Source organism: Leishmania donovani, chromosome 20 (assembly GCF_000227135.1).
Source record: "Leishmania donovani BPK282A1 complete genome, chromosome 20".
Classification (NCBI taxonomy): Eukaryota; Euglenozoa; class Kinetoplastea; order Trypanosomatida; family Trypanosomatidae; genus Leishmania; species Leishmania donovani.
The window spans coordinates 223,898-248,781 of record NC_018247.1 but is presented as its reverse complement, the minus strand read 5'-3'; the positions used below and the strand labels follow the sequence as shown (position 1 = coordinate 248,781).

The following is a 24,884-nucleotide window of genomic DNA, read 5'->3' as shown; positions in this document are numbered from 1 at the left end:
TTCGTTGTATGGCACGCACCACTGACGTCGTCTCCGTCTCCTTTCGATTAACCCTCACCCCCCAACACACTCGAGAAAGCAAAGGGACGGAAAAGGCGCTTCGCGTGTGCCTGCATGGCGACACCCTTGCCGCTCGCACTCCCCTTTCCCCACCCCTTCCTCCACTGAGAGGTCGCCTGCCCTTGTATGCGCGACCCGCACCCGCTGTGTGGAAGCGCACGTAGCCGCCGCAGCAGCAGCACATAGAACTGCGCAGACCTGGACGCCGTCACTTGATTAAATACTTTTAAAGCAACACACACACACACACACATGGATGCCGAGAGAGAGAAAGTAAGACAGGCAGACACACGCGCCTGCGAATAGAACATGCACATGACAGCACAGCATCGAGCTGCTTCAATGACGATGGCACACAAAAAAAGACAGAGAGATGACCACCATTGAGGCATCACGCGGCCGCCGCGTCGGGGACGGAGTCGGTTAACGCCTGAATTTTGGACTCCACGTAGGTGCGCGCGAACCTCTTCACCGACTCGACATCGGCCGGCGTGCCGTGCAGCTTCTCGAATGAGAGGAAGCGCGTAAGGACCTGCTGCATCACCTTTGCCGAAAAGTTCATCGCAACCGTGCGCTGGAAGATCTGCCGTACCTGAAGCGTTGACGCCGTCGGGTCCTTGCGGTTCAGCAGCCCCATCTCTTGATCAGTGTAGATTGACCAGACATCGGACCGCTTCGGCACCTTGCGCAGCAAGCCTTCGAAGAGCGCGCGGCCGTTCTCGGGACTGCCTTGCTTGTACTCATGAATGGCAATGTGCACAATAGCCAGCGTGGCGTCATCTCGCTTCAGCACATCGCCCATGTCCTTCAAGGTCCGTTTCAGCTGATCGCGCTTGCCCTGATCGACAAGGACGATGCCGAGACGCTCCCACGTGCGGCGCTCAGTGCGGAACTTGCCCGTCATGGCGCGGCACAATGCAAGCAGCTGATTAGGCTTGCGGGACGCCGCGTAGATATCTGCGAGTCGCTCAAAGAGGACCAGCTGGTTGAGCTGCCGTTGCTGCGCGCGCCGGAACACCGCCGAGAGCGACTCCTCCGTGCCGTACAGGTTCTCGATGTTGAGGTACGCCACCCAGACGTTCAGCAGCTCCTCCTGCTCTCGCACACCGATAGTGCTGAGCGCCTTCTCGGCCACCTGACGCGCCGCCTCGTACTGCTGCAGGCCAACGTGGTAGGCCATGTATTGCGTCCAAACGTAGCTGCTGTTCGGGTTTGCGAGCAGCAAGCGCTGGAATTCCTCCGGGCTCGTCGGCACCGCCGTCTCCATGCCGCGTTCGTAGGCGTCGATTGCCTCCTCCAGTTTGCGGCGGCGCGTCCGCTGCTGCCGATCCTGAGCTGAGCCGTGGCCGCTGTGACCTTCAGCTGCGTCCTCATCGTCCTCGCTTTCCTCGGCGCGCCGCGCCTTCGCCGCGTACTCGGTCCGCCACGGGAAGAACCCCAGAAGCCCGCGCGCCGCAACAGGAGATGTAGGGTTGGCCGCGGACAGAGCAGAAGCCGACGCAGAGGACGACGCCTCGATCGTGGTCTCGGCGAAGTGACGCACCGCCGGGAGGCGGTGGAACTGACGAAGGCGATTCGACAGAATCGCGAACGGCGCCACGTCGCGCAGAACGGCGATTTCAGGGCAGAACTCGATCACGAGATCCACCGTGTGGCCGACCACCGGCGCCGCAGGCACCCCCTTGCCGTCCCAGTCGTACACATAGTAGCCGAGAACAGTCACGCAGCCGCTGCTGCTGTCGTGCGGGTCTACTGTGACGCTCTGCAGAGGTATCTGAACAACAGCGCACCCGTCATCGGTCGACGAGAGGAGGACCGTGCAAGAGACGATGTCGCCAGGGTGCAGCGTGGCCAGCGCCGCCGCGGACACGGCCGTGTCGACCGGCGTGCCCTCCACCACCTTCGCCTTCGCTGTCACATTGACGACGTCAGCGTTCACGTCGTAGTTGAGAATGCGCACCTCTATGATGTTTCCGTCGGCTGTGGCCTTGTTTCTCTCTGTGCTCACGCCCAGCGTGCCGCTCTCTTGCGCGCGATCTACGTGGCACTCATCATCGTCGCTGCTGATACCGTTGTCGCCACGGCCTTTCTGCCTCTGCTGGGCACGAGCGGCGGCCCCGCTAAACGACTTGAGGGATGCGGAGGAGTCACCCTTGGTGAGGTCCTCCAGTGCCGCCACAGCCGTCATGCGAGGCTGAATAGTGAGCACTGAGCCCTTTGCAGAGCCGCGCACGAGGCGAGCCGCGGCAGTAGTGCCGAGCCCCACCAGCATGTGCTTGCGCAGGAGCCTCTGCACGAGGCGGCGCACAGGCTCGGGGTAGGTGAGTATCGCGCTAAAACCCTCCTTCAAATCTACTGTCAGCAGCCGGTACCCCTGCGCGTCGCGCAAGCGCATCGGCATGGCAATCACCTGCTCGCGGGCCGAGAGGCTCGTGAGGAGACGCTTGGCCAGCAGATCATCGCCAAGAGTCGCGGTGGTGAGGCGGCCGAAGCCCCTCGTCTCGGGCAGCTGCACAAGGATACCATCGGTGGTGACGTGGTGCACGCGGTACTCCCGAAACAGCGGGGCCGCGGAGGTGGCGGCGCTGGATGAGGTGCGTGACATGCTTACTCGCAAAGATGGCTGTCGTTGGCGGAAGAGAGAAGCCCAGAAAAGGCGGTGGTGCGTGGCCGTCAATGCAGTTACGGAGGGAAGAGAGAGGGGGGAGCTGGGTGAGTGAGGCAGATCGAAGCAGCGCAGAAACATGGGGCGAGATGGCGGCGATGCACATCCAAGTGCATCCACATTGGCGCAGGATGCAAACGGCAGGCTCCGACGAGAGAAGCGGCAGAGGCAGCAGGGGTTGACAGGCCCTTGCCCCTCCTCACCTCCTACGTACGCAGCCGCGGGTGCAACAAGAAACAAATAGGAAAAGAGAGATGCCGCGCTGCATAGAATCACACTCCGCGATGGGGGAGGAGGCAGGAGCGTGGTCGTGCCGGACCCGCCTGTAGACATGATATGCGCGCTTTCATCGCGGACACGAGTGCCGCAAAGACGGCAGAAACACAGGAACACACACACGCACACGCATCAATGCCGTTAAGCAGCACATGTCTCTATTTCCTTTCTAGCCGTGCTGCCTATACCCTGCCCTATTTTACTGGTTCTTGTGCGCATGGGTTACTCGTGTATACATGCGCGAGGGCGTCACTGAAACGTGCGTGCGTGTGCGTGTGTGTGCGTGCGCGGGGGGGGGGGCGAAACGAAAAAGGCGAGACGGAGTCTACGCACCAGACGCCATCGCACCCTTAAGCACGCTTCTCTAAAACAATAGAAAGCAATGAGAAAGTCAATCATCGTACTAGCCCGCCCAGCACAGGCGTAGACGGAATACGCTGTATCAACGACCTAATCAACAACTCGCTCACCCCACCCAAACTCCGACTCGCCGGTCGCCTGCCTTGAACAAGAAGCGGTGGCCGCAGACAACACACTGACAGGACGAGGCGCGAAGGGTCGGCAATGGCGTCACGCGCGTCTGAGAAGATACACCATAGACTGAGCACCACTAGCCAGAGCTCTCGGTAGTGCAGTTCTCCAGATGTTGCCCAAGAGGAGCTCTGCACACACACACACACACACACACGCACAGACACAAGCATGGCGCGTGCGCGATATTGTGCGGCAGCAGCCCCGCCTACAATTCCTACGGCCAGAGTGAGCGCCGTCTCTGTGGCACTGTGGGAACGCAAGACGATAGCTGTGCATCACGGTCGCACAAGCACACGCGGTGAGAGAGGGAAAGGAATGCGCTCATCAGCTGTAAACGATATCAGTCCTCGAGCTCTGTGGTGAGCCGTGCCACAGTCGATCGCAGTGGTGTTGTGGCCGAGGAGAGGCTCAGCAGCACATTCTCGCCAGACGCCCTCGACGACAGGACGCCGGATGAGATATCCGGGATGGAGGGACGGTTCCTAATTTCCATCACAGCGCCGCCACTGGCCGAATCGGCAGAAGCGTGGAAAGCCATGAGATTCAAGGCATCCGCGTCTATTGTGCCGCTGCGCCCGGCCTCGTGTTGCTGCTGGTGCTGGTGCTGGTGCGGCTGCTGCTGCTGCTGCGGCGGCGGCGGCGGTGGAAAGACAAAGCGGGGGGAGCCACGCTGGCACTCGGCGGCGCATCGCATCTCCTTTCGGCTCGCAAGCTCCTCGTACCGCCGGCGCCAGTAGTTGGCATCATTGCGCGCCATCTCGAGCGGCCCTCGTAGGCTGTCCCGCCCCTTCTCCAAGCGCTCACGCAGCTCTTTGTTTATCATGTACTCCCGCTTCAGCTCATCTTTCACGGTGGCAAGGTGGCCGCGGCGGAGGTCGAGAATGCGCTGCTTCGACTGCAGCTCCGCCAGCGCCTCTTTGTGCTGCTGCAGCAGCGCGCCGTGGTCAGACTGAAGCGAGGCGAGTTCCTCTTCGAGGCGACGGATACACTCTGCAGGTGCTGCAGGTGTCATTCCATCCAGGCCACAGGAGCCGACGTGCGACGCACCGCTGTCATTCTGTCCTACCGAGGCGGCGCGCGATACCCACTGTTGCGCCGTTGCCGTCCCAGGCGACACGCTTATCGACCCCGACATGAGGTTGTCACGGTAATCGCTTGCAACACAGTGTTGCGGCAGAGACCTCGATCTGCTCGGCTGTGGCGGGCCTGTGTCCACGCCCGGCTGAAGACGCGGATTGGGTGATTGCCCGTCTGGAAGGTTGCTGCTGCCGGTGATGTGCCGCCCGCTGCTCTCCGTCATGTTGCCCACGGCGCTCACATTCGATCCGTGCACGGAGGCCAGTGGACGGGACAGGAGGCCCTGCGATGCTGCCGCGAAGGCATTCTCTTGGCACGTTTCCGGGGTAAAAAGCGTTCGCTGCCGCTCGCGGCTCGTGTTTGCCCAATACACGTAGGTGTGGAGCTGGTCGACGGCCTGTCGGGCCTGCTGAAGGGGCTGGCCGTAGGCTGCCATGCACTGCATGAGGTCTTTGATCTCGCTTGCCTGGGCACGGAGGAGAACCGTGCATTGCTGCAGCAGCGCGTCCTGGGTTGCCGCGCGCTTCAAGGACGCGGAGTGTGCGTCCTCCCAGACGCTTATTTCCTCCTGAAAGCTCTGCACCTTGTCGATGTAGCCGTCGCGCTCCTCCTGCAAGGCACTGATGATGTCCTGGGCGCTGCTGAGGCTGTCATGCAGCTGCGCCACCTCAGCGCGGAGATTCTGCAACCGCGCCTGCTCCGTCGCACGCTCCTCCAGCAGTGCACTGATGCGGGACGTGTCCGCCTCGCTCGCCATTGAAGACGCCGTAGCAGTGGCGGCGCTCGACAGCTTTCGCGATGCTACGACGGGGAAGTCCGGCGTCCCTTTACAGGGGTCCACTGCTCCACTCGTCATGCTCAGCTGCTGCACCTTCACGTGCAGCCGCTCGATCTCCTCCTTGGCCGTCTCCAACATGCGCCGCAGCTGCGCCGCGGTGAGGTCGCGGTTCACGACGGCCTTGTTCTCGATAGCCTTCGCGCGAGCACCGAAGCGCAGCGTCGACAGCGTCTCCTGCGCATGGCACGGGGACGGGCTGCAGCAGATCACAAGGGCCGTGTGCGAGTTGCCGCCGAGCGAGTCTTTCAAGATTTTTGTCAGCACACTATCTCGATACGGCGTGTGCGTGGCGCTGTGATCTGTCAGGGACATGATAACCATGCCAAGAGTGGAGAGGGACTTGTTAATCAGCTTTGCCTCCTCTAGGCGCAGCCCTGTCGCGTTGGTTTTCCCAACCTTCTCGCTACCAGCGAGGTCCACCAAGTAAAGCTTCCCTACCGTCGACACCCCCTGCGCGCGGTCGACGCTCTTCACCGTCAGGTTCAGCAGGCAATGGCTGCGGCTGCTCGTCTCGTTCATCGCCGTGGCTGAGGTGGCCCGCTGCTTGAGACCGTTCTTCACCAGATGCAGCACATCCCTGGCAGACGACACATGCGGGTTGCAACATCCATCGACGTAGAACGAGTTGGTGCTAACATCCTCGCGCAGCTGCAGCTTGCGTGGCCCTATCGGCAGCGTTGGAGCGATACCAGCCGACGATGATGGCATCGCGGCGGACGGGTTCGGGACAAGGAGGTCGCGAATCTGCTCCATGTACACCTCCACAAAGAACATCTGCACGTCGAACTCCTTGAACGGGTCTGCGTGGGCGATGGCGTCGAAGATGTCGTGCACGGCTCGCGGTATGACGCCGCTGACGGCGTCGCCCGTAAAGGCGGACCGCATACCCGCCGCACTCCTCACCGTGCACCGAGGCGGTCCACTGCGGGAGAACGCAGAGGACGGCGATGCTGGGGCCGCTGACGACGACGGTGGAGCGTAAGAGGTCGACGCGGTGGCGGCGGCACACATTTTTGTCGACTTGTTCACCGCTGCATAGCAGTACTCCGCAGCGTCACTGCCGGTAGCGTTTTGAAGCGTGTTGATTTGCTGCAGCTCGCCAAGCGGAGTGACGGTGGCGCGGGTGCGGCAGAAAGATGTCGTCGTCGTGGACGGTGGTGGCACGGCTGCGGCGCTCCTTGTCGTCGCTATCGCTGAGGTCGCCGGGTGGCCCGTCTTGGTATGGTAGGTGCTGAGTTTCGGCCGCGTTGCCCTGGGAGACGTGCCGGGCGCCTGCAAGGCTTGCTGAGATGCTTGCTGCTGCTTCTGCTCTTCGTGTCGTTCCTCGTCTTCGCCTTCCGCTTGTGCTCTCTGACGCTCGCAAGCGTGAGGCTCCACCTCTCCGTGCTCCTCTTCGGTGAGGCGCGTGTGCGCAGGACTGTCTTCCTCCTTCGGCTTCTCGTTGACGTCCTCCTCGTTGGTGTCTGCGTTGAAGGCGACGCCTGCAGAGGGCCTGCCTGAGTCGCAGCTTGTGGCCCATGCACCACCATTCACTTCTCCGAACATCGTGTGCGTCTTGCCGCTCCCAGTCTGCCCATACATGAAGATGGTGCCGTTGTAGCCAGACAGGACATCCACCACGATGGGGCGGGCAACGTGCTCGTAGACATCGGCCTGCCTCGCAGTTGGCCGAAAGACGTGCGAGAAGGTAAAGGAGTGCCGCCCTGGCGAAGCACCGGCGTCGCCGACCCCGTCGCCTCTGCCCGCCGCCACCGCACCACCGGCTGCGCAGCCACCGTTCACAGGGCCACTACCGGCGGTAGGAGCGACATAGCAGTCGACCGCATCGGGGCGTTGGTCAGAAAAAGATATGCACAAGTCGCCCTGGATGCGCTTTTCGCTCGCGTTGAGGGGTCGCACGCGACAGCAGACGCGAACGTGATCCAACGAGTCGTGCATCCCCTTCATTCACCGATAACGGCAACTGGGAAGAGGGAGAGAGAGGGGGGGGGGCGGCACCTGCGGAGAGAGTATCTGTGTTTGTGGAGTAACCTCTTGCTCACTCCGTCAGACTCTCCTCACAGGGGCGGCGTTGTGGACAATGAGAGGAGGGTGGGGTGTGGGGGTGGGAGGAGCGAAGAAAGAGATGTCAAGTTGCTCTGCGCGCGCATGTGCGAGTACATGCACCGATAGCAAGCGTGCTTCGGGTGTGCGCGTCTGCGTTTCCCACCTCGGTGGGCGGTATCTGTATACCGGCCTCCTCCTGCGCACCTCACAACTGGAGTCTGGTGTGCACCAGAGTGATAGGCTGAATCGCCAATCCGCGGCAGAGCTACACGCCAAGAGAGAGAGATCGAGGGAAGCAAGCAAGAAAGGAGGAGGAGTGGCTTGGCGAGGCGCTGAGGGCGGCGGCGGTGGAAAGGTCTATGCCACTTCTAGAGTCTGAGGGGGGATCCACAAAGAATAGGAAAGCTAAGCAAAAAAGGGGGAGGGGGTAGGGGCAATCTACGTACAACGGGGGGGGGCAGCCACGACAACGTGGGCAGGCCGAGCAGTGGTCCTGCGTTTTGTGGACCGCTGCCACAGACACAGCGAAAAGAATGCGAGGACACAGAGAGAAGATGTGTGCTACAGAGCTTGAGCGATGGAAAACGGCCACGGTATTATCAGCATCTATGAGTATGTGCGCGAGTGAGGGTAGGCGTGCTCTCCGCGGCGGCTGTTACAGCAACACGTGGAGTAAGGGGGGACGTTGCTGTTATGGCGGTAGTCAGTGTGCGGGTGTGTGTGTGTGTGTGGGTGGGGTGGGGTGAGGGGACGCTCGCTGCGCGAGCGTGTACGATGATCAAAGAGTGATGGCCACTATTTTACGGAAAGTAGGAGAGACAAGCGCACGCGATCTCGTGCAGCAGAGCGTCGGCGTGTAAGGAAGAAAAGAAATGAGGGAAGCAGGAGAGCCATTATGGAAAGTGACAACACACCGGAACTTCGGAGTGCAGCAACCTGTGCACACGTACACGCAGTCGTCAATGGCAAGGCGGGAGAGACGGGGGAGAGGTGGCAGCGCAAGAGGGAGAGAAGGAGTGTGGGCGAGTGCGTCTACGTGAAGAGAACGCGTTCTCAGTCAGCGATACTGCGCTCGCAGACGTTTAAAAGTGAGCACGTGTGGCCATACACGTCTTGCAAGCGTACACATGGAAAGGATCCAGCGAGAGGTCTCAGAGGAGAGGGGTTGGGGAGGACGAGGGAGGCGTTCCTGCCTCGAGAACGATCGCCCTTCAGGCATGATCCGAGAGCCGGCGTACCGCTTTTAAGTATGACCTCATATTCCGGCGTTCTTGGGGGTTGGGCAGTAGTGTGTGTGTGTGTGCATGTATGCATCTATGAGCGTTTACGAACTCACGATGCTCGTGAGTGGATCTAAGTGAAAAGAAGGGAGAGAGGGAGGCTATGATGATGGCAGTGGTGGTGGTGTTGGGGGTGGGGGCGTGTGGCGAAACAGCGACGGAAAAAAAAGTGAACAAAGAACAGCTAGCGGAGTAAGCACGTTGTGTACACCGTTGGATACGCACATCCACACAAGGGCAAGGGCAGAAGGTGCTAGGGGTGCGCATGGCGCAATCTCAGTTCGGCAGCCTTGTCGATAGCGAGGCCCTGTTTTCGCTTTTCCTTAATGTGCCTCCTCACATGGACCTCCGCCTCGCCCTTAGAGCAACCACCTACCGATGGATCCGCTGCTGGCACCACAGCCTCCCTGCCCGCCTGTCATGAGATTCTGCCGCGGTTATGATTCTCGCCTTGGGGGGAGGCCCACGGGATGCACCGCCACCCCCTGATCAGCGGCCTCCTGCGGGGAGAGAACGCTTGTCACGTGCAACGGGCGGCGTATGACTGCGCCACGGCGTGTCTGTGATCCACTTCGACGCCCTCCGCGCTTTCCAGGTCCGCCAAGCGCGTAATCTGCACTACCAGCCAAGACACCGCTATGCTCGCCAGTCGCGTCCTTGTCGATGCGGTAGCTGTGGGCATGCACTAGGTGGCTCTTCGAGACCGTGTTTCGCTTCGACACCGACTCCGGCAGAGGCGTAGCCACTGAAATGCCGTCGTACGAGGCATGAACACTGCTGTGATTCACGATGGGGGCTCCGCTGTCTGCTGCGACTAGGAGTGATGCCCTCACGGACAGTGCGGATGATGGTGCGTCGAAGTTGATGCCGGAGAGCGGCCTACGTGTGCCGCCGCTTTCTGGCGCGCTCATCTGCCGTGATCGCTTGTCAACCGACTTGCTCAGAATGCTGGTGGCGGCGGTGGCAACCGAAGCAGCCGCTAGAGTGGTCAAGGAGGGCGGCGTTACAGGTGGCAGCGCGGTCTTGCTCCGATCAGCGCCATCACGCGCAGTTGGGGGCGACGGCACAACGTCTGATTTGCGCACTAGCGTCGGCCTCTGGAGGGGAGCCGCAAGCCGCACGCCGTCGACCAGGAGAGGCTTCGATGCGTCGTCGGTGCGCACCTGCCGATTCGCTGCGAGCACCGCGCTTGCGCTTTCCATTGTCGGTGAGAATCGGCCCGTCAAATGCACGGCACCCTCATCATCGCTGCCCTCTGCACAGGCGAGTTCGGACGGCTGGTAGGTCGCGCTAACCAGCGACGGCGCCGAGCGGGGCGACGCGGCAGGGGATAGTTGCAGGCCTGTCTTCCGCTTCGCACGCGCACCGGGTTGGCCCGTGCGGCCGGTGATACAGCTCTCGTCAGCGCTGGTAGCCACTGGGATCTCCGTCGAGGTGAGGTTCAAGAGCTGCTGACGCATGGCACCAGCGTCAGTGTCGTCCTCGTGGTCGTCGAGGTCAAGGGAGGCGCTTCTAATCGGGCTCACAGACTCATTTGGAAGTTGGTAGGGCGGTACGTTGCTCATCCCGCTCACCTCGGTACTGCCCCCCGCGCCGGGCTGCTGCCGTGGGTAGGCGCCATAGTGCACGCAGGGCGCCGCAACACACCTGCCGTGCCGTGCCGGTGAGCAGCCGCTTTCGGTGCAGATGTCTGCATCGGAGAGTCGCGCCGCTGATGACGTTGTCATACAGCGCTTCCCTTGAACACTATCATCATCATCACCTAGCCCATCGCCTGAAACACTGGAGAAATCCTCGATACCGTCTCTGTGCAGATTATTCGGCTGCGGAGTACAGCTTCGTGCTTGTTCGCCACCGTTTGCGCTACCTTGCCGTTGCTCTTGCTGCTTCTGCTGCACTGCCGTTGCACGTCGCATCTTCTCGCCGAGCCCCTGCACCTCTGCAACGGTGGTCTTTTGGACTGCGGCCGCCGTCACAGCACTCGCCAATGAACGCAGCCCGCGCCGCACAGGAGTCAGCAATACGCTTGTACTTGATGGAGCGTCGACCATATGCAGCCGTTGTTGTCCTGCCGAGATGCGCATGCGCAGCTGACGCGCGTACAGCCGGGCGCCATCCCTGTCGCCGTCACCTCTGCGAACACCGTGGCTGACACCGCGTTGCATTTGAATGCCGTGTGGTGGTTGTGCGCGTCGACCGGGCGAGTCGCTACCGGCGTAGTTTTCGCTGGCGTCCTTTCCAGCACTGTCACCGTCTCCGTCGCCTGTGCCGTATTCCGTGACAAGCGGCTCACGAATGCTCACGTCGCGCGGGAGCGCCTTGCGGTCTTTGTGCGCATTCAGCGCGTTGGTTCCACCGGCTGGCGTGGGTGCGAGGCAAAGACAACTATCCAGCGACGACTCCCGTGAGCTGATCAGCTCGCTGCGGCTCGCAGCAGGGCGCTGCCGAGCCCTTACCATCTCTCTCGCCTCACGAAGCATCAGCGCCTGCGTGTGCACCTGCTGCTGCAGCCCGCGCACTAGCCGCTCGAGCTCCTGCTGGCGCACGCGCATCCGCTGCACACACGCTGCAACGGCTATGAGGTGATGGTGCAGTGTGGTGCCTTTGTGCAGGTCGGCGCTCCTGTGGGCGCCCTCGGCGCAGCAGCCCGTGAAGGCGAAGGGGCACACGATCAGCGACGGCAGCTCGCAGTCACTCACCACCGGCGAAGAGGTGGAGGAGCGACCGCCGGCAACTGCCTTTGTAGGGCGTGCTGGCCGGCTGCGTAGGGTGACAGTGCCGCAAGACTCTCTGCTCGCTCTGCTGCCCGGTCGAAAGTTCGCGTCAGCGCTCTCTTCGCTGTCGACGCGGAGGCCGTGGCATTGGTGCGGGCTGTGCAGACGATGCGGCACTTCGCTGCGGCATAACAGTGGCGGTGACCCGACAGGGTTCGCTGGAGCGCAAGACCCAAACTGCAGCGCGTGAAACGGGGCATTCGGCTGCAGCGCACCTCCGATTTGACTCGAAGCAACACCGTCGGTTCGCTGCTTGAGTAACGAGGCAGAGCGCTTCTTCTGCTGCTGCTGATAGTAATATCGCGCCGGGCTGACATTGCTCACGGGCTCACTCTCCTCAGTGCCCAGCCCTGAGTAGTCGAGCGGTGCTGCACCGACGTCTGTGATGGCGCTGGGGGACCGCAGGCCGTGTGGCAGGACTTTGGCGGCGCCGACTGAGGGCACCGCCGGCATGGCGAGTGCTTCTGTGGCCGTGCCGCTTCCCTTGAGTGATGCGACCTCGGCCGACGTCGAGAAGGCGAGGAGAGTGCTCGGTAATGCTGGCTGGTGCGAGTAAAGCGACAGCTGCTCTTCCGTCTCCCCTCCTTGTGCTGCTCCGTTTTGAAGCGCCGCAGCAACGGCGTCAGAGTCGCATGCCGAGGCCGGTGACGTGTCGTCGGCAGGCTCAGCAACTTCTACGCCCTTCAGCTGCGCCTTGACTTGCTGTCGCAGCCGCGCCATCGATGAGCGACGCGACGGCGTATTCAGCTTGTTAGAGAGTGGTGGGTGCGCCGCGGCCACCATCACGGTCGCGCCTGATTCGCGAGAGGCTGCAGCCACACTAGGGTGAGGGTTCATATCCACGACTTCGGTGCCCCTTGCTGAATGAGGTGACGGCGTTGCAGACGCGGCTGCAACAGGAAATGCTGTGATGTCATGCGGCGCTGGGACGTGGGCTGCTCGACAGTTGATTCCCACGTGCTCCTCAGTGGAGGCCCGGGCGGCATCCATGTGTGGCGATACGCCGTCCAAGGCGGGCACATGCATCTCCCTCGCATGGCCCACCTGCTGTTCCCTAATGGCCTGCACAAGCGCAGAAGCCTTATGGGCTGGAGATGACGACGAGGGCCGACGCTTGTTGTGCTTCTGACTGTGGTGGCCGTGCTTGGCCAATTCTAGGTGCTTCGAGACGCCTGCGCCTCCATCCGTGATGCCAGCCACATCGCGGGTCGTGCAGCTACCACCACCGCCGCTGATGCTGTGCGGTGCGGCTGAGGCTGTGCCGTGCGAGATCGAGGATCCGTTTACATCCAGCGGTGCTAATGCTTGTCGCAGCATTTGCATGACGGCGAGCGGGTTTATTGTTTTCTGTTTTGCGTTTTTTCACGGCAGGTACGGTCACGTGCCGGGGTGTCTGCACTGCGACACGCTCGCGCAGATGCTGCTGAATGCATCCGCCGGCACTGTGTGCGTGCGACGGTGCCTCAGCCCCTGGTGCCAGTTCAGGGAGAGAATGTGCGCGCGTGTGTGTGTGTGTGTTTGGGAGGGGGGGGGGCGGTGGGAATAGAGAGGAGTCGGCGGTTCTGCCTGGCAAGTCACACGGCGAACGAAAACAGCGAATTAATGCAACAGGATCTGCCGGGAGCAGCTGAAGGAAAATAACAAAACGCATATGAGCAGCGATAGGGGCGGTAGAGGCTGCTCCGGTTGCAGTGGTGATGGGGATGGTGACAATGGTGGTGGGGGAGAAGCTCATGTACTGCCGAGTGTATGAGAGGAGAACAGAGAACACGAAAAGGGTGAAGCACCCCCCGCGAAAAGAACGAAAATTAATATTGCACAAGAACCGCCGCCCTAAGCCACGATAACCGTAGTACCAGCAGCAAGCCACAAAGGGACGGGAGGAGAGTGGGGGTGGGAGCGCGGCGGCCTTGGCGCCACACTCGAAACGCACGCACGACTTTTCACCTCTTTTGTACCGCGCTTAGCACCTTATGGGAAAGAAACAGGCTAACAAGGCCTTTGACTGCGAGTAGGGGCGAGGGTGGGTGCGCGCGCGCTTGAGTGCCCCTGTACGTGAGCTTGTATGCGGCTTCAAGGTCTATGAGTCGCAGACGCGTGTGGCTAGTGTGCCGTTGTTGCTATCCCTGGCCGTGCTTGCGTGGGAGAGGGGGCTGCCGGTGTTGGATGCGGCGTGCGGGTGCAATTGTGCCTATCTGTTTATGTATACATACACATGCATCTATCTCCCCCGAGGAAGCTCTTTTCCCGTTTAGGGAGGGAGGAGGGGGGGGCGAGGGTGGACTTCGGCTGCAGCTGTGCATGCGCATGTGCATATTGCGTGATTGTCGGAAAGGAGAGGGGGATGTCCATCGCAGTGACCGCCACAGCGGAAGGAGAACCGGAGCAGGAAAGCAGCAGGAGCGGCCACGCACGGCAAGGGGAAAGGCGTTGTTTGACGCAGATACGCAGGGAGGCGGCGACTTGGGGTGGGGATGGGCAAGGGCGAGGAAGGCGCTATGATGAGGCGGGCAATGAGGGAGAGCAGAGAGACGAAGAGGGCATCGAAGGCGAAAACACGCGAGACCCTTCCTCAGCTTCCTCTTCCGCTGTGATCCATCTCTCGCTGGCCATTCATCAGTGCAGTGCTGCCTCCCCATCCCGCAGCCGCCATGCGCTTCGGGGCCAAAGGTCCGCTTCGCCCTCGGCAACCGATGCCCTTTCCATTTTCCCGCCCTTTCAGTTATTCAACGGCCACCTTCTGCAGAGGGGGAGGGGAGGAGGAGGGGAGGGGGCGCTGCTACTAGCACAACCATAACGGTATTCACGCGTCGTGGCTGTCTCATTTTTCTCTTGTCTCCCGGTCATGCTGCTTATCTTCGCTCACGCGGTGGGTTGAACCACACGCGCACACATGGGGTTTGCCGCGCAGGCAACAACAAAAAACGGCTCGCAGTACACACACACACACAAGCACACACCTTCGAAGACCTACAAGCACGGAGAGACTTACGTCAGGGCATGATCAAGCCACTGCAGCCTCTCCCACTCTTGCTCCGAGTAGTCGTAGAGCAGCAGTTTCTTCACGCGCATGAGAGCCTCTTCATCGGTCTCGATCGCATGCTCGCCTCCGGAGGCAGCGCCAGCACCCGTACCTCTGTCATGGTGGGAGGGGGGGCTGGCGTACTGCTCGTGCTGACGGAGTCTCGCGGCGAGTTGACGCAGCAGCGCTTGCTCTCCCGAGTCCATGGAAGCTAGAGAGCATCCCGCAGGGGCATCCATTCCCTGGCCCGCTTCACCAGTAAGCGCGCCGGCAGCCTCCGCCACAGACGCGCAGCTCTTGTCCGGCAAGCACCGCGAGAGAAGCGAGATCTGCTCGTTGGCGCCAGAGGTAACAGACTCACCGGTGGAGCAGTCACGGCGCCCCCACAGCTGATTCGCCTCCCCGACCGAGTACACGCACAACTCATCAAGGCCGACGCAAACACAGGATATCGTGCGCCCCACTGCGCCGCGGAGAACATTGAAGCTCATCGTGGCCGCGGACACGCCGTTCGCCACCCCATCTTTGACCCAAGCGGACGCGTCCGCGGTTGCCTCCTGCAGCGTCGTCGCACTCGCCCTCGCCGGCAGCATTGGCGTCGTGGATAGCGGCCCAACCATCAGCGTGAAGGAGCTGCAGTCCTCCTTGATGCAGCACTCCACGACGGACAAGGTGTCGCCGTCAACAGCAAAACAGGTGCCGTTGGCGGCGACGAACACCGTGCAAAACGCGTTATCGAGGTGGTGATCACGAACGCTGAACACGCGAGAACGTTGCACGAGAGGGCTATCGCTGAGGCGCGCCGCCCAGAGACACTGAGCTTGCAACACAAGGGCATCCTCCCGGTAGTGCTGGACATACGCGTCACGGCTGTTTCTGCCGGCTCCGCCGTCTGCGTCAAGCATGGATGCATCGCCAGCCGACACCCCTAGAGGATGGTTCGCTGTCGCTGACGCAGGGCACGCTGTGTCGTCTTGCGCCAACGACACTCCTGCAGCACCAGCGACATTGGTGACCGCAGGGGTGCTTATTACTGTAGTCGTTGCCAGAGCACCGCCTGCGTCGCCGCATCCACGGCGACCGCTCCGACTGCACTGCCGTTGATGCGAAGATGTGAAAGATAAGCCGGAGATATGAGACAGTGACGACAGCGCCGCTGCTGTCCCCACCTGCCCCGCGGCTGGTGCTGGCAAGTATATGTTGTACGTCACCGGCGATGCACCCTTTCGTTGCGGCTGCTGCCGCTGTGAGCCGCGGCTGCGGTGCGGCTGACGCAAGCGCGCATCCTCCGGCGATGTCGAAGGTGAGGCGGGTCGCATGCTGGAGCCGCCGCCATCGTCGCGACCGGGAACTTCACCCCTCGGCCTGGAACCTTTGGTGGCACCGCCGCCCTTTCTGCGGGCCGCGCCGGCCGTGGCGTGCCGGCCCCGCGGATTTTGCATGTCGTAAAGCCGAACTGTCCCGCGTGGCAGCCTCCGCTCGCACCTTGAGAGGGAGGAAAGGCGCACAATCGAAAAGCGCAGCTCCAACGCGAGGCCATCCTCGCAGCTGAGAGCCACTGCGACTTGCGACGCCCCCACTGACACATCAACGGAGGTGGGCAGTCGCACCCCCGCGCCGACTGGGGCTGATGCGACAGCGGCTAGAGGAGGAGACGCGCTGTGTGCCGAAGTGTGCTGTTGTGCGTACTGCTGCCGAGAAACGGACACCTGTGCGTGACGTTCACGCGATGGTCCACGACCTCCCCTCTCGCCTTGTCCTCTCGAGGCTGCCCATCGATGGCGTTGACGCGCGCGACGCTCGCTTTTCTGCTCTACAAGGCCCACCAGAGACACATGCGCGGCTGCCTTCGTTGGGGTAGGGGTTTCCAGCAGCCCCACTGCGCCGGCGTTGCTGTTTTCGTTGTCGGCACCGTCCGCGATTCTAGTGCGGCGCAGCAGTATCGTCGGCGCGCTCTCCGCTCGCCTGTGGGACAGAATGCGCGCCAACAACGCCGGCTCGGCAGTGTCTGTGCCGTGGTGGTGATGGTGTCGCGAGTGACGCATCGAGTTGCTAGTCAGCGCGCGACGCCCACCAATTTCGATGCCCTCATTAACTTCGATGCTGGAGCTGCGGTCACTAGCACCACTGCTGCTGCAGCAGCTTCTTGTGGTACTAGCGCCTGACCTGTCGAGCCCGAAGTCTTCATCGGTGGCCGTGCCGTAGTCACCGTCGCTATTGTCGTCTTCTTTATGTGCCCTGTCCGCCATGCCGCCCGCGCTCATCACCGGGGCGGCGCCTCCTACATAGCTGAGAGCTCCGTCGTCGCTCAGCAGCCCGGCGTCTTCGTCATCGTCGCCACTGCTGCAGCGCCGGCCACCCACTGCCGGCCCGTCGTCATCACTACTGTCGTTTGCACTACATTGCCGCAGCTGTCGGGGAAGAGAACGTGCCGGGGTGCGCAAACTCGATCGCCGAGTGTTCTGTGCGGCCGCCACACCTATCGAAGACAGCGTTGGGGTTGCGTTGGAGGCCTCTGTGTCTTCACCACCTTCACAGCTGTGGCCATTGACGCGGCGATGCCAAAGGTCAGCCGACCCAGCCACCGTGCCTCTTCGCCGGACAACGCTGTTGCAGGTGTTGCTGCTGGCAGCGGTGCTTTCTTGTAGCGCTGATGTGGACGACGGCAAGCTGACGTAGAAAACCGATGAATTCGCGGCACGCTGGCTCGTTGTCGTACCACCCACAGAACCCTGTATGGACATGATGGAGGATCGTCCACCTCCGTAAGGCTGAAGCGCGGATGGGTTGCCGGCAGCGGTACCTGGGGCGGCCTCCTGCTCGACGGCGCCGGTAACCGACGAAGGCTGCGGTGACCCTGCTGCGGCCGCAGCTGATGCGAAGCGGCTGCCTACGTGGCCGTCGGGGCTCACCATTGGCTGAAGCAGGGGCACATCGAGTGCATGACGCCCAATGTGCAGCGCCCACAGAGGCTTCACGAGGACTGGCCGGCCCATCTCCGCTGCTTGGATGGCATGCCTGCGAGCCTGGCGGCGCAGCTGACTGCTGCTGAGTGGCAAACCGGCGGATGCACCCGCTGCTACTGCTGCTGCTGTCATCGCGGCTGGCACTGAAACAGCTGAGGTGTGATGCGCTCCTCCCGTCATCACAGCAACGCTGTCGCACCGGCGCTCTGTCGCGGCGCCACCAAGTCGCCCTGGGCGACTGGAAGCCTTCCCTCCCGGGGCACTACCCGCCAGAACGCCTCTCAAACCGGCGTCCGCCGACATTGACAGAGGCTGGCGCAGACTGGGCAAGCTAGCCGGTGGCACGCGCGTCATATGGGGCGGGACGGCACTCTCACCCTCGCGTGGGTGGCTGTCGTCACTGCGAAGATGCACAGTGGCCGACGTCGCCAAAGCTGCGCCCATGTTTGCTGCTCCGCCGCCGCCGTTCAACGAGGAACGCCGGCCAGTGTGTTTGCGCTGCGCTTGCTGCTGCTTCGAATGCTGTGGCGGATGCGGCGTTAGTGGTGGATCGTCGCTACGGAGCTGCACAGTCAAGGGCAGGTGCGCTGACTTGGGCTGCAGCTTGCGCCATTGCTGGATATCGCCCAGCCCGGCAGGAAGGAGGATGAGATGCGTCGGGGTAGAAATAAACACGAGCGGAATATAGGATAACGCGGAGGCCTTTGCCGGCCTGTCCGACGTCGTTTCCATTTCGCGCGGGGAGTCGACCAGTATCGAGGCACCGGTGCCGGTGCTGCTGCTAGCGCGTGTTCTCTGCGACCCCGTAGTACTCCCGCATCTGCTTCCCCGATTAGAGACTCGCTTGCCGCAGACGGAGATGGGCGACAAGGTGGTGGCCGGGTGCGTGTCTGCAGCGCACGTCGGAATAGCGAACGCCTTCACTGACGTAATGGGGTCGTGCACGAACAGGGAGAGCAGACACGAGCCATTGATGATGGAATACACGTAGAAGCGTCGATCGTAAGAGCCGAGGAAGACAAGGTCGGAGTCTCTGTCCGGTGAGAGGTCTGCGCAGAGGCAGTTGGACGGCACGTGAAAGACGCGGGTGGGCATGGCACTTTCAGCACCCCAGGGCCTACCTGCGGAGTGTGGAGAGGCGGTGGCGCCCCCACCGACGGCGCGAGCACCTCCAGCTGTACGACCACCGCCGTTAAGAGGCGGTGAAGTGCGCGGCAGTGAGCTGGTGCTGTCGGTTCTCTGATACCGCGGCCCGCCCACGCTTGCAGCGCCACCATCACCACCCTCCGTGGGCGAGGTCGCGTTCATGTTGGCGGGCTCACTGCCTGCCTGCTGTTTCTGGGTCGGCTTCAGGAAGTGGTCAATGACCTCGCACTGCCCTTCAAGGGTGACGAGGACGAGGCGGCTCTGAATGGGTGTGTACAGCACCACGGAGATGGTCGCCGCGAGCACTCGCAGGAAGAGCGGTTCGCGGTGGTCAGGCTTTACGACGCACAACAGGCCCTCCGTTGTGCCCACAATCACTTCCTCGATCCCGTCGCCGTCGACGTCGTACGAGACCATGGCGTTGGCGAGAACTGACCCCTCAGCGGCCAGCTTGCGGAACTCCCAGCTGTCAAGTAGGATGGAGGGCAGACGGCGCTGCCGCAGAAAGGGTTTTGGGTCGGACGAGGCGGAGGCCAGAGACGCAGCCGGCGCACACGGCGTCATCGACTGGCGCATGGCGCTACCAGCACTCACCACCAATGGCCTATCAGCCGCATCGCTTTTTCGTCGACGTGCATCCGCTGTTGAGTCGGTGTGCGCTGCATGCGCGTGAGAGTAGGGCAACCGAGAAGTCGAAGACGACATAGGAGCTTTTGCCCTGCAGCTGCCGTACGACACGAGCTCAGCCCTTCGGTGGGGCAGTCGAGAGCGGCTCCGGCGATGCGGCGCCTTCTCAAGACCAAAGCAAAAAAAAAAAAAACAAGAGAGGTTGGCAAAAGAGAAGCCGGTCGGCTACGATAAAAGCGAGGGAGGGTAGAGGCGACTGCAGTCGGTGCGTGCTCGCGTAGCGATCTGTGCGTGTGCTGGTGCTTGTGCCGCCAGTAAGTCAGCGCCGAGAGATGCGAGAAGGCGTGTTGACGCCTCAGCCACCACCTCCTCTAGCGAAGCGTTAGTGGGGAGGGAGCCTATGCGGCTTGCATTGGGTGTTTTGTTTTTGGTCTGCGCCGTCGTCCCTCCTTCCCCGACGCGCGGAAGTCCGGGCGCACCAACGAATGCAACCAACAAAGCTGCCGTGGTGACGTTATCGCCCGTCGCTTCATTGTAGACACAGACGCGCGGGCAAGTGGCCGAGGGGAGCGGGTGGGGAAGAGGATGAGGGAGGGGGTAGAGGGGGCAGTGCATCGAGGAGAGCGAGAGCGATCGATGGAGACAGAAGGCTTGGCGTGTACCTGCGGGGTAGGAGGCTTCGAAATCGAAAACCGATGACGATGGCCAACGGCGTCACATCACCACTGGACCTGTGCAGTCGAGAGCAGCATGCATTTGTGACAAAGGCAACGACGAGCACCCCGAGGGCGGGGTCGGGGAAGGTCGCGCGAACATATCGTCGTAACGCTGCCCATGAAAAGCACGCCCGAGATGACGTTCCACACCTTGACTGATTCAGCAGCGGCGGGCGTGTGAGTGGGTGGCCCCCGCTCGCACGCAAACCCAGGCATGAATGCCTTCCGTGTCAAGTGTACCGGCCCACCCCAACACAGGCACGCACACAGGCACACACACACACACACACGACTGCCCGTGTGCGCGGGGCAAGGCAAACCACATTTTTTTTTGCGGCATGGGCCCTCCTCAAAGAGGCCGACGGCCATGAGCAACCCGCGACATCCATCATTGATGTGCAATGACCAACATCACTGCCATTCCTGTTCCAGCTTTCCTTTTCCGGCATCTGTGTGAGCCAGTCGTCGGAAGAGGCGCGCGCGCCTTCCTCGACTATTGCTTCGTCTCGAAGGTCTCCACGCGCGAGTCTGGCCGATTCGGCTTGTGGGTGAGCGGAATCGCGTGCGTCTCGTGAAACACGTCACGGAAGGAGACGTTCGCCTCGTCGCGCAGCTGCTCGTACAGGCGCTTGAACTCCAGGTGAATCTTTGAGCACCGTCCGGGTGGCACACGCCGACCACAGTTGACGTAGTTCACGAAGTCCTCCACAACGAAGGCGGTGTCCGCCTGCCGCTGAAGAGCCTCGTGGCGCATCGACTCCTCGAAGGACACCTGGGGAAAGCGACTAGAAGAGGTGGACGCCGCGCGGTCGCCGAGCAGGTAGGCGCTCCACTCTTTCCGCTTCCGCTCGCCGAGGAGTTCAATGTGCTGCTTCACAATCTGGGCGTAGAGAGAGCGATGTCGGCGCGGGCACATGAGGCTCACGGTGCCGTTCCTAAAGTCGAACTTGGAGTAGTACTCTGCAAAACGCAAAAGACAGAAGTAGACGGCCTCGCCGAGGCGCTCATCGTCCTGCCCGATCCCCTCATACACGGGTGGCAGCTGGAAAGTGTCGAGCGCGTTTCGGACATCGGGCAAAGTGAGCTCGCCGTACGTGCCAGTCGGCACAAAGATGGGCAGCAACCCCAGCTCCTGGAGCACCATCAAGGACATGGTCGTCATGGTGAAGCTGTTGAACATCGACTTGTCCGGCGCCACCACCTCGCACTTTTTCGCCCATTCCTTGACGAGGTACACGTAGGCGCCGTAAAAGTCAGGAAGCACGCGGTGGATCTCCGCGAGTATCTTGGAGTTTGCCACCCCACCGAGGTTGCCGATCGTGAGGTCACACCGAATTCCGCTGATTGCGTCCTGGAACTGCAACACAGGGATGCGGGCGTTGATGAGGCGAACGTTTTCCATCCCCATTTCGCCAGCTTCGCGCCCCACGCGTGCGAGCCGCTTGAAGTTTTGCGCATCCACCACCTCTATCCCGCTCAGCCACGGCGAAAAGTTACGGAATGTAAGGGACAGATCGGCGTCGGCGCCGGTGGTGCAGAACCCCGTGGCGAGCGAGCCGAAAAGCTGCAGCTCCACCTTGTTGACGCACCGGGAGCAAAGGTCGACCACGCGCCATCGGAGGTCATCGACGACCTCCTTGTCGTTTGACGTCCCCTGGGACGCCCTGTACGCGGCGATGCTCTCTGCAACGAACTTTCGCCTGCCTGCTTGCATCTTGGAAGTTCGTGCGACCGGCTCGCACAGCGATGTGCCGGCACGACTGGAGCACGCAGACAAACACTCCTTTTGGAAGTGGGCCTCTGCCGAAGCAATTGGCCGCAGGCTCCCTCCCTCTATCTCTCTCTCTCGTGTGTGTGTGTGTGTGTGTGCGACGGTAGAGTGACTGACGGCACCTCATGCTGCACGCGTCAGGCGTATGCGTGTTTTCTTACCGGCGTGTCTTTCTGTCACACGCGCTGCACAAGCCAATCTGCGTCGTGCTGAGTGAACGGGAGAAGAACAACAGTAACAACAAAAACACAGATGGGAAAAGGCAAAGGAACAGATGGGGCGCCGCCATCGAAGGGGTGTGCGTGTGGGTGTAGGATGGTGTGTGCGCGTGTGTGGATGTGGGGCGCTCTTTGATTGGCTGCCCTTCACAACGAGCGAGGTGGCGACGTTTTCATAACCGCACGTCTGTGCGCGGTAATGAACAACAACGGCACGAACAAGAGAGGGATGCGATGGCGGAAGAAGAAGAGGGCAGAGATGACGGTGGTGGTGTGGCGTGGTCATCGATAAGCAACGACACACACACACACACACACACACACACACACGAGATGAGCATGAGAGAGAGAGGGAGAGCCGCAGATATGGCTAGAGCTGGAAGGCCGCCACAGCACACATACATAGATAGAGAAACAAAATGCGCCCGTCCTCCCTCCTTCCCTCCCTCCCTCATCTCTCTCTTTTGGAAAAGCGCAGAAGGGACCGCAGGAAGAGACGAAACACGTAAGGAGGCGACACGCCGTGCACAGCGTCCTCACCGTGCTTGCGACTCGGTCTACCGCTTCACTCGATTCGGCCCATCTTCGCCTGTTTCGCTTTCGCCTCCGGACGCGATGCAAGGCAGCAAAAGCACACGTACACTGATTGCGAGCCGACGTTGCGCATGCAGTATTGCTTTCGTACTTTCTCTGCCTGTGGGTGCCAGACCACCTGTAGCCGTTGCACTCAGCGCACAAAGTAGGCGCTGGTGAAGGGCACGGGCTGCTCACTCATCGAGCCACGCGCAATCGACGACCACCAATGCTCCCCGCCATCCACCACGTCAGCGGGGAGCTGCACTCGGAATGAAAGCCCCGACGCATCGGACGCGCCATGCTGTGCATCCTCGTTGACGTCGGCCAGCATGCCTGTGGAAACGCCGGCGCTCTGCTCACCGCCGGTTCCCGAGGCAGCACCGCCAGCGGCGGTGCCGATGGTACCGCTGGCGCCGGGACCAGCGCGACGACGATGGCTCCCCGGAGGCCGGGAGGCAGTCACCGCCTGTGAAGAGGGTCGCAGCTTCGTGCGCACAAAGCGAAGGAGAAAGAGCTTCACGAGCACTGGCACCATGAAGAAGTCGCGGATACGGTACTGCGTGAGAGTGGAATGGAAGGCGGCGTCGAACATCGGATCGGAAAGGAGCCACAGTGTGCCGCTCAGATAGGGCTGCGGTTGGGGTGACTCTACCGTGGCTGGCTCGTACTCCAGGGAGAGGCGCAGCCGCACGTGCGCGGCGAGCATGCGCACATCGCTGAGCGACACGTACACCTGCAGATAGCGCCCGCGCGCGATGGGGAGGTCGGCGTTGAGAGACACGCTGAAGTTGCCGCTGTACTCCACCTCGACCTCAGCATCCAGGACGGAGAGCGAGCGCGTTGTGTCTGTGGCGTGCCTCGCGCCGCAAGTATGTGCGGCAGTCACTCCCGCCGCGGCAACAGCCGAGGAAGGCCCTGCTACTGACGAGCTCGGGTCAGCTCCTCCGTGCGCCCCACTGCTGCTGCTGAGGCGAACAGAGTGTGCCATGGGGCCTGTTACATTGCGCTCGCGTCCAGCTGTCCCTGCCCCTGCCGCGGCGCCGGATTCATCGCCTGAGCTTCGGTACCGGAGGCTAGTCAGCATCGACGGGTCCGTCGATGAGCGGACAGTTGCGTTCACGGCGTCCCCGCTGACGTCACTTTGCCGCTCTGCGCTCACTGTTGAGGCCGCGAGGGGCTGCATCGGATTCGTGTACGAGAACGACCCAACCGACACGGGCGATTGAATTGGAGGATTTTGTGGCTGCTGCTGCTGTGTCTGTTTCCCTAATCCACTCAGGTTGCCTAGCGGCATCACTCCAGCGACGCGCTGCTGTGCCACCGCCGCAGAGCCGCCAGGACCCATGCTGTCCAAGGAGGCCATGCTCCCAAGACCACCAGCCAAAGGTGCAGCAGGCGCGGCGGGGGACAACGCGGACGCTCCCGTGACGCTCGCAGCGGTGTTGCCGCTGCCCCCGCCCCCGCCGTGGGAGAGGTACAGCGCCTTGATCACAGGAGGTTTGCCACCCCAGTCTTTGACGCGAAAGTCGGCGAAGGAGGCGATGCCCTTGTCTTCTAGCAGCGCGCTAATCTGCTCCTCCAGCTGCGCCTTTAGGGCGTTGAGGAACGGCAGCTCGGACAGCACTTCGGCGCTGCTCACGCTGTCAGCATCGCCGTCGCACACAGTGCCGTCACCGCTCGCGGGCGCATCGAATTTCTTTGAAGCATCGTTTTCTACGGGCGCGCCGTGCACTGGCTCTGGTGGAGGGGATGAGACACTTGCGCCGCCTCCTGCAGCGGCCGCTTCTGCAGCCGCTCTTGCCTGCTGCTCAGCCAACGCGCCGTGCAGCATGTCCAGTACCGCATTCACGAAGCGTTGCAACCACAGCGTGCCCTCAGCATGGCGCCGCGGGATGTGCGTGCGACGGGTCGGTATGTGCCGAAGGCGCTGCTTCTTGATGGCCAAGAGACCAATAAGCCCGGCAACAAACAGCAGCACATGAAGAACGGTGGCAAGCATGTCTGGTGCTTGTGCACGTGCTGGCTTGTCGTGAGTGCGAACGGCTCACTCGCTTGCCGGCAAGCGGTGGGAGAGGAGGCTCGCCCGGTACTATTGTGCCGCAACGTGTGCGCGTGTGTGGGTGTATGTAATCTAACGCGGACGCAAAGGACGGGCTGCGCAGTGGTGATGGGGCGGAGGAGGACCAGCACAGAGATGACGGGCTAAGAGGCGACGCGAAGGGCAGTCACGTCAGGTGCATCGACGGTGGGGCAAAAAGAAACACGGCTGGCCTCAGAGGCCCATCAAGGCAA

General features: G+C 61.9%; 6 protein-coding genes across 6 annotated transcripts; all 6 read right to left on the bottom strand.

The window, feature by feature from the left end:
* Window positions 1-451: 451 nt before the first annotated feature.
* On the bottom strand, window positions 452-2,665 carry LDBPK_200710 (rRNA biogenesis protein-like protein; the record flags this gene model as incomplete). The annotated part of the gene is made up of 1 exon (XM_003860363.1): window positions 452-2,665. One exon carries the CDS (start codon window positions 2,663-2,665, stop codon window positions 452-454), a length of 2,214 nt encoding a protein of 737 aa, XP_003860411.1.
* A 1,210-nt stretch (window positions 2,666-3,875) lies between these two features.
* On the bottom strand, window positions 3,876-7,031 carry LDBPK_200700 (kinesin heavy chain, putative; the record flags this gene model as incomplete). The annotated part of the gene is made up of 1 exon (XM_003860362.1): window positions 3,876-7,031. One exon carries the CDS (start codon window positions 7,029-7,031, stop codon window positions 3,876-3,878), a length of 3,156 nt encoding a protein of 1,051 aa, XP_003860410.1.
* A 2,182-nt stretch (window positions 7,032-9,213) lies between these two features.
* On the bottom strand, window positions 9,214-12,873 carry LDBPK_200690 (hypothetical protein, conserved; the record flags this gene model as incomplete). Its single annotated transcript, XM_003860361.1, has 1 exon — window positions 9,214-12,873. The coding sequence occupies one exon, from the start codon at window positions 12,871-12,873 to the stop codon at window positions 9,214-9,216; it is 3,660 nt and encodes a 1,219-aa protein (XP_003860409.1).
* Window positions 12,874-14,538: 1,665 nt separating this feature from the next.
* LDBPK_200680 (hypothetical protein, conserved) lies at window positions 14,539-19,101 on the bottom strand (the record flags this gene model as incomplete). The annotated part of the gene is made up of 1 exon (XM_003860360.1): window positions 14,539-19,101. One exon carries the CDS (start codon window positions 19,099-19,101, stop codon window positions 14,539-14,541), a length of 4,563 nt encoding a protein of 1,520 aa, XP_003860408.1.
* A 1,419-nt stretch (window positions 19,102-20,520) lies between these two features.
* On the bottom strand, window positions 20,521-21,741 carry LDBPK_200670 (hypothetical protein, conserved; the record flags this gene model as incomplete). The annotated part of the gene is made up of 1 exon (XM_003860359.1): window positions 20,521-21,741. One exon carries the CDS (start codon window positions 21,739-21,741, stop codon window positions 20,521-20,523), a length of 1,221 nt encoding a protein of 406 aa, XP_003860407.1.
* Window positions 21,742-22,743: 1,002 nt separating this feature from the next.
* LDBPK_200660 (hypothetical protein, conserved) lies at window positions 22,744-24,591 on the bottom strand (the record flags this gene model as incomplete). Its single annotated transcript, XM_003860358.1, has 1 exon — window positions 22,744-24,591. One exon carries the CDS (start codon window positions 24,589-24,591, stop codon window positions 22,744-22,746), a length of 1,848 nt encoding a protein of 615 aa, XP_003860406.1.
* Window positions 24,592-24,884: the final 293 nt, after the last annotated feature.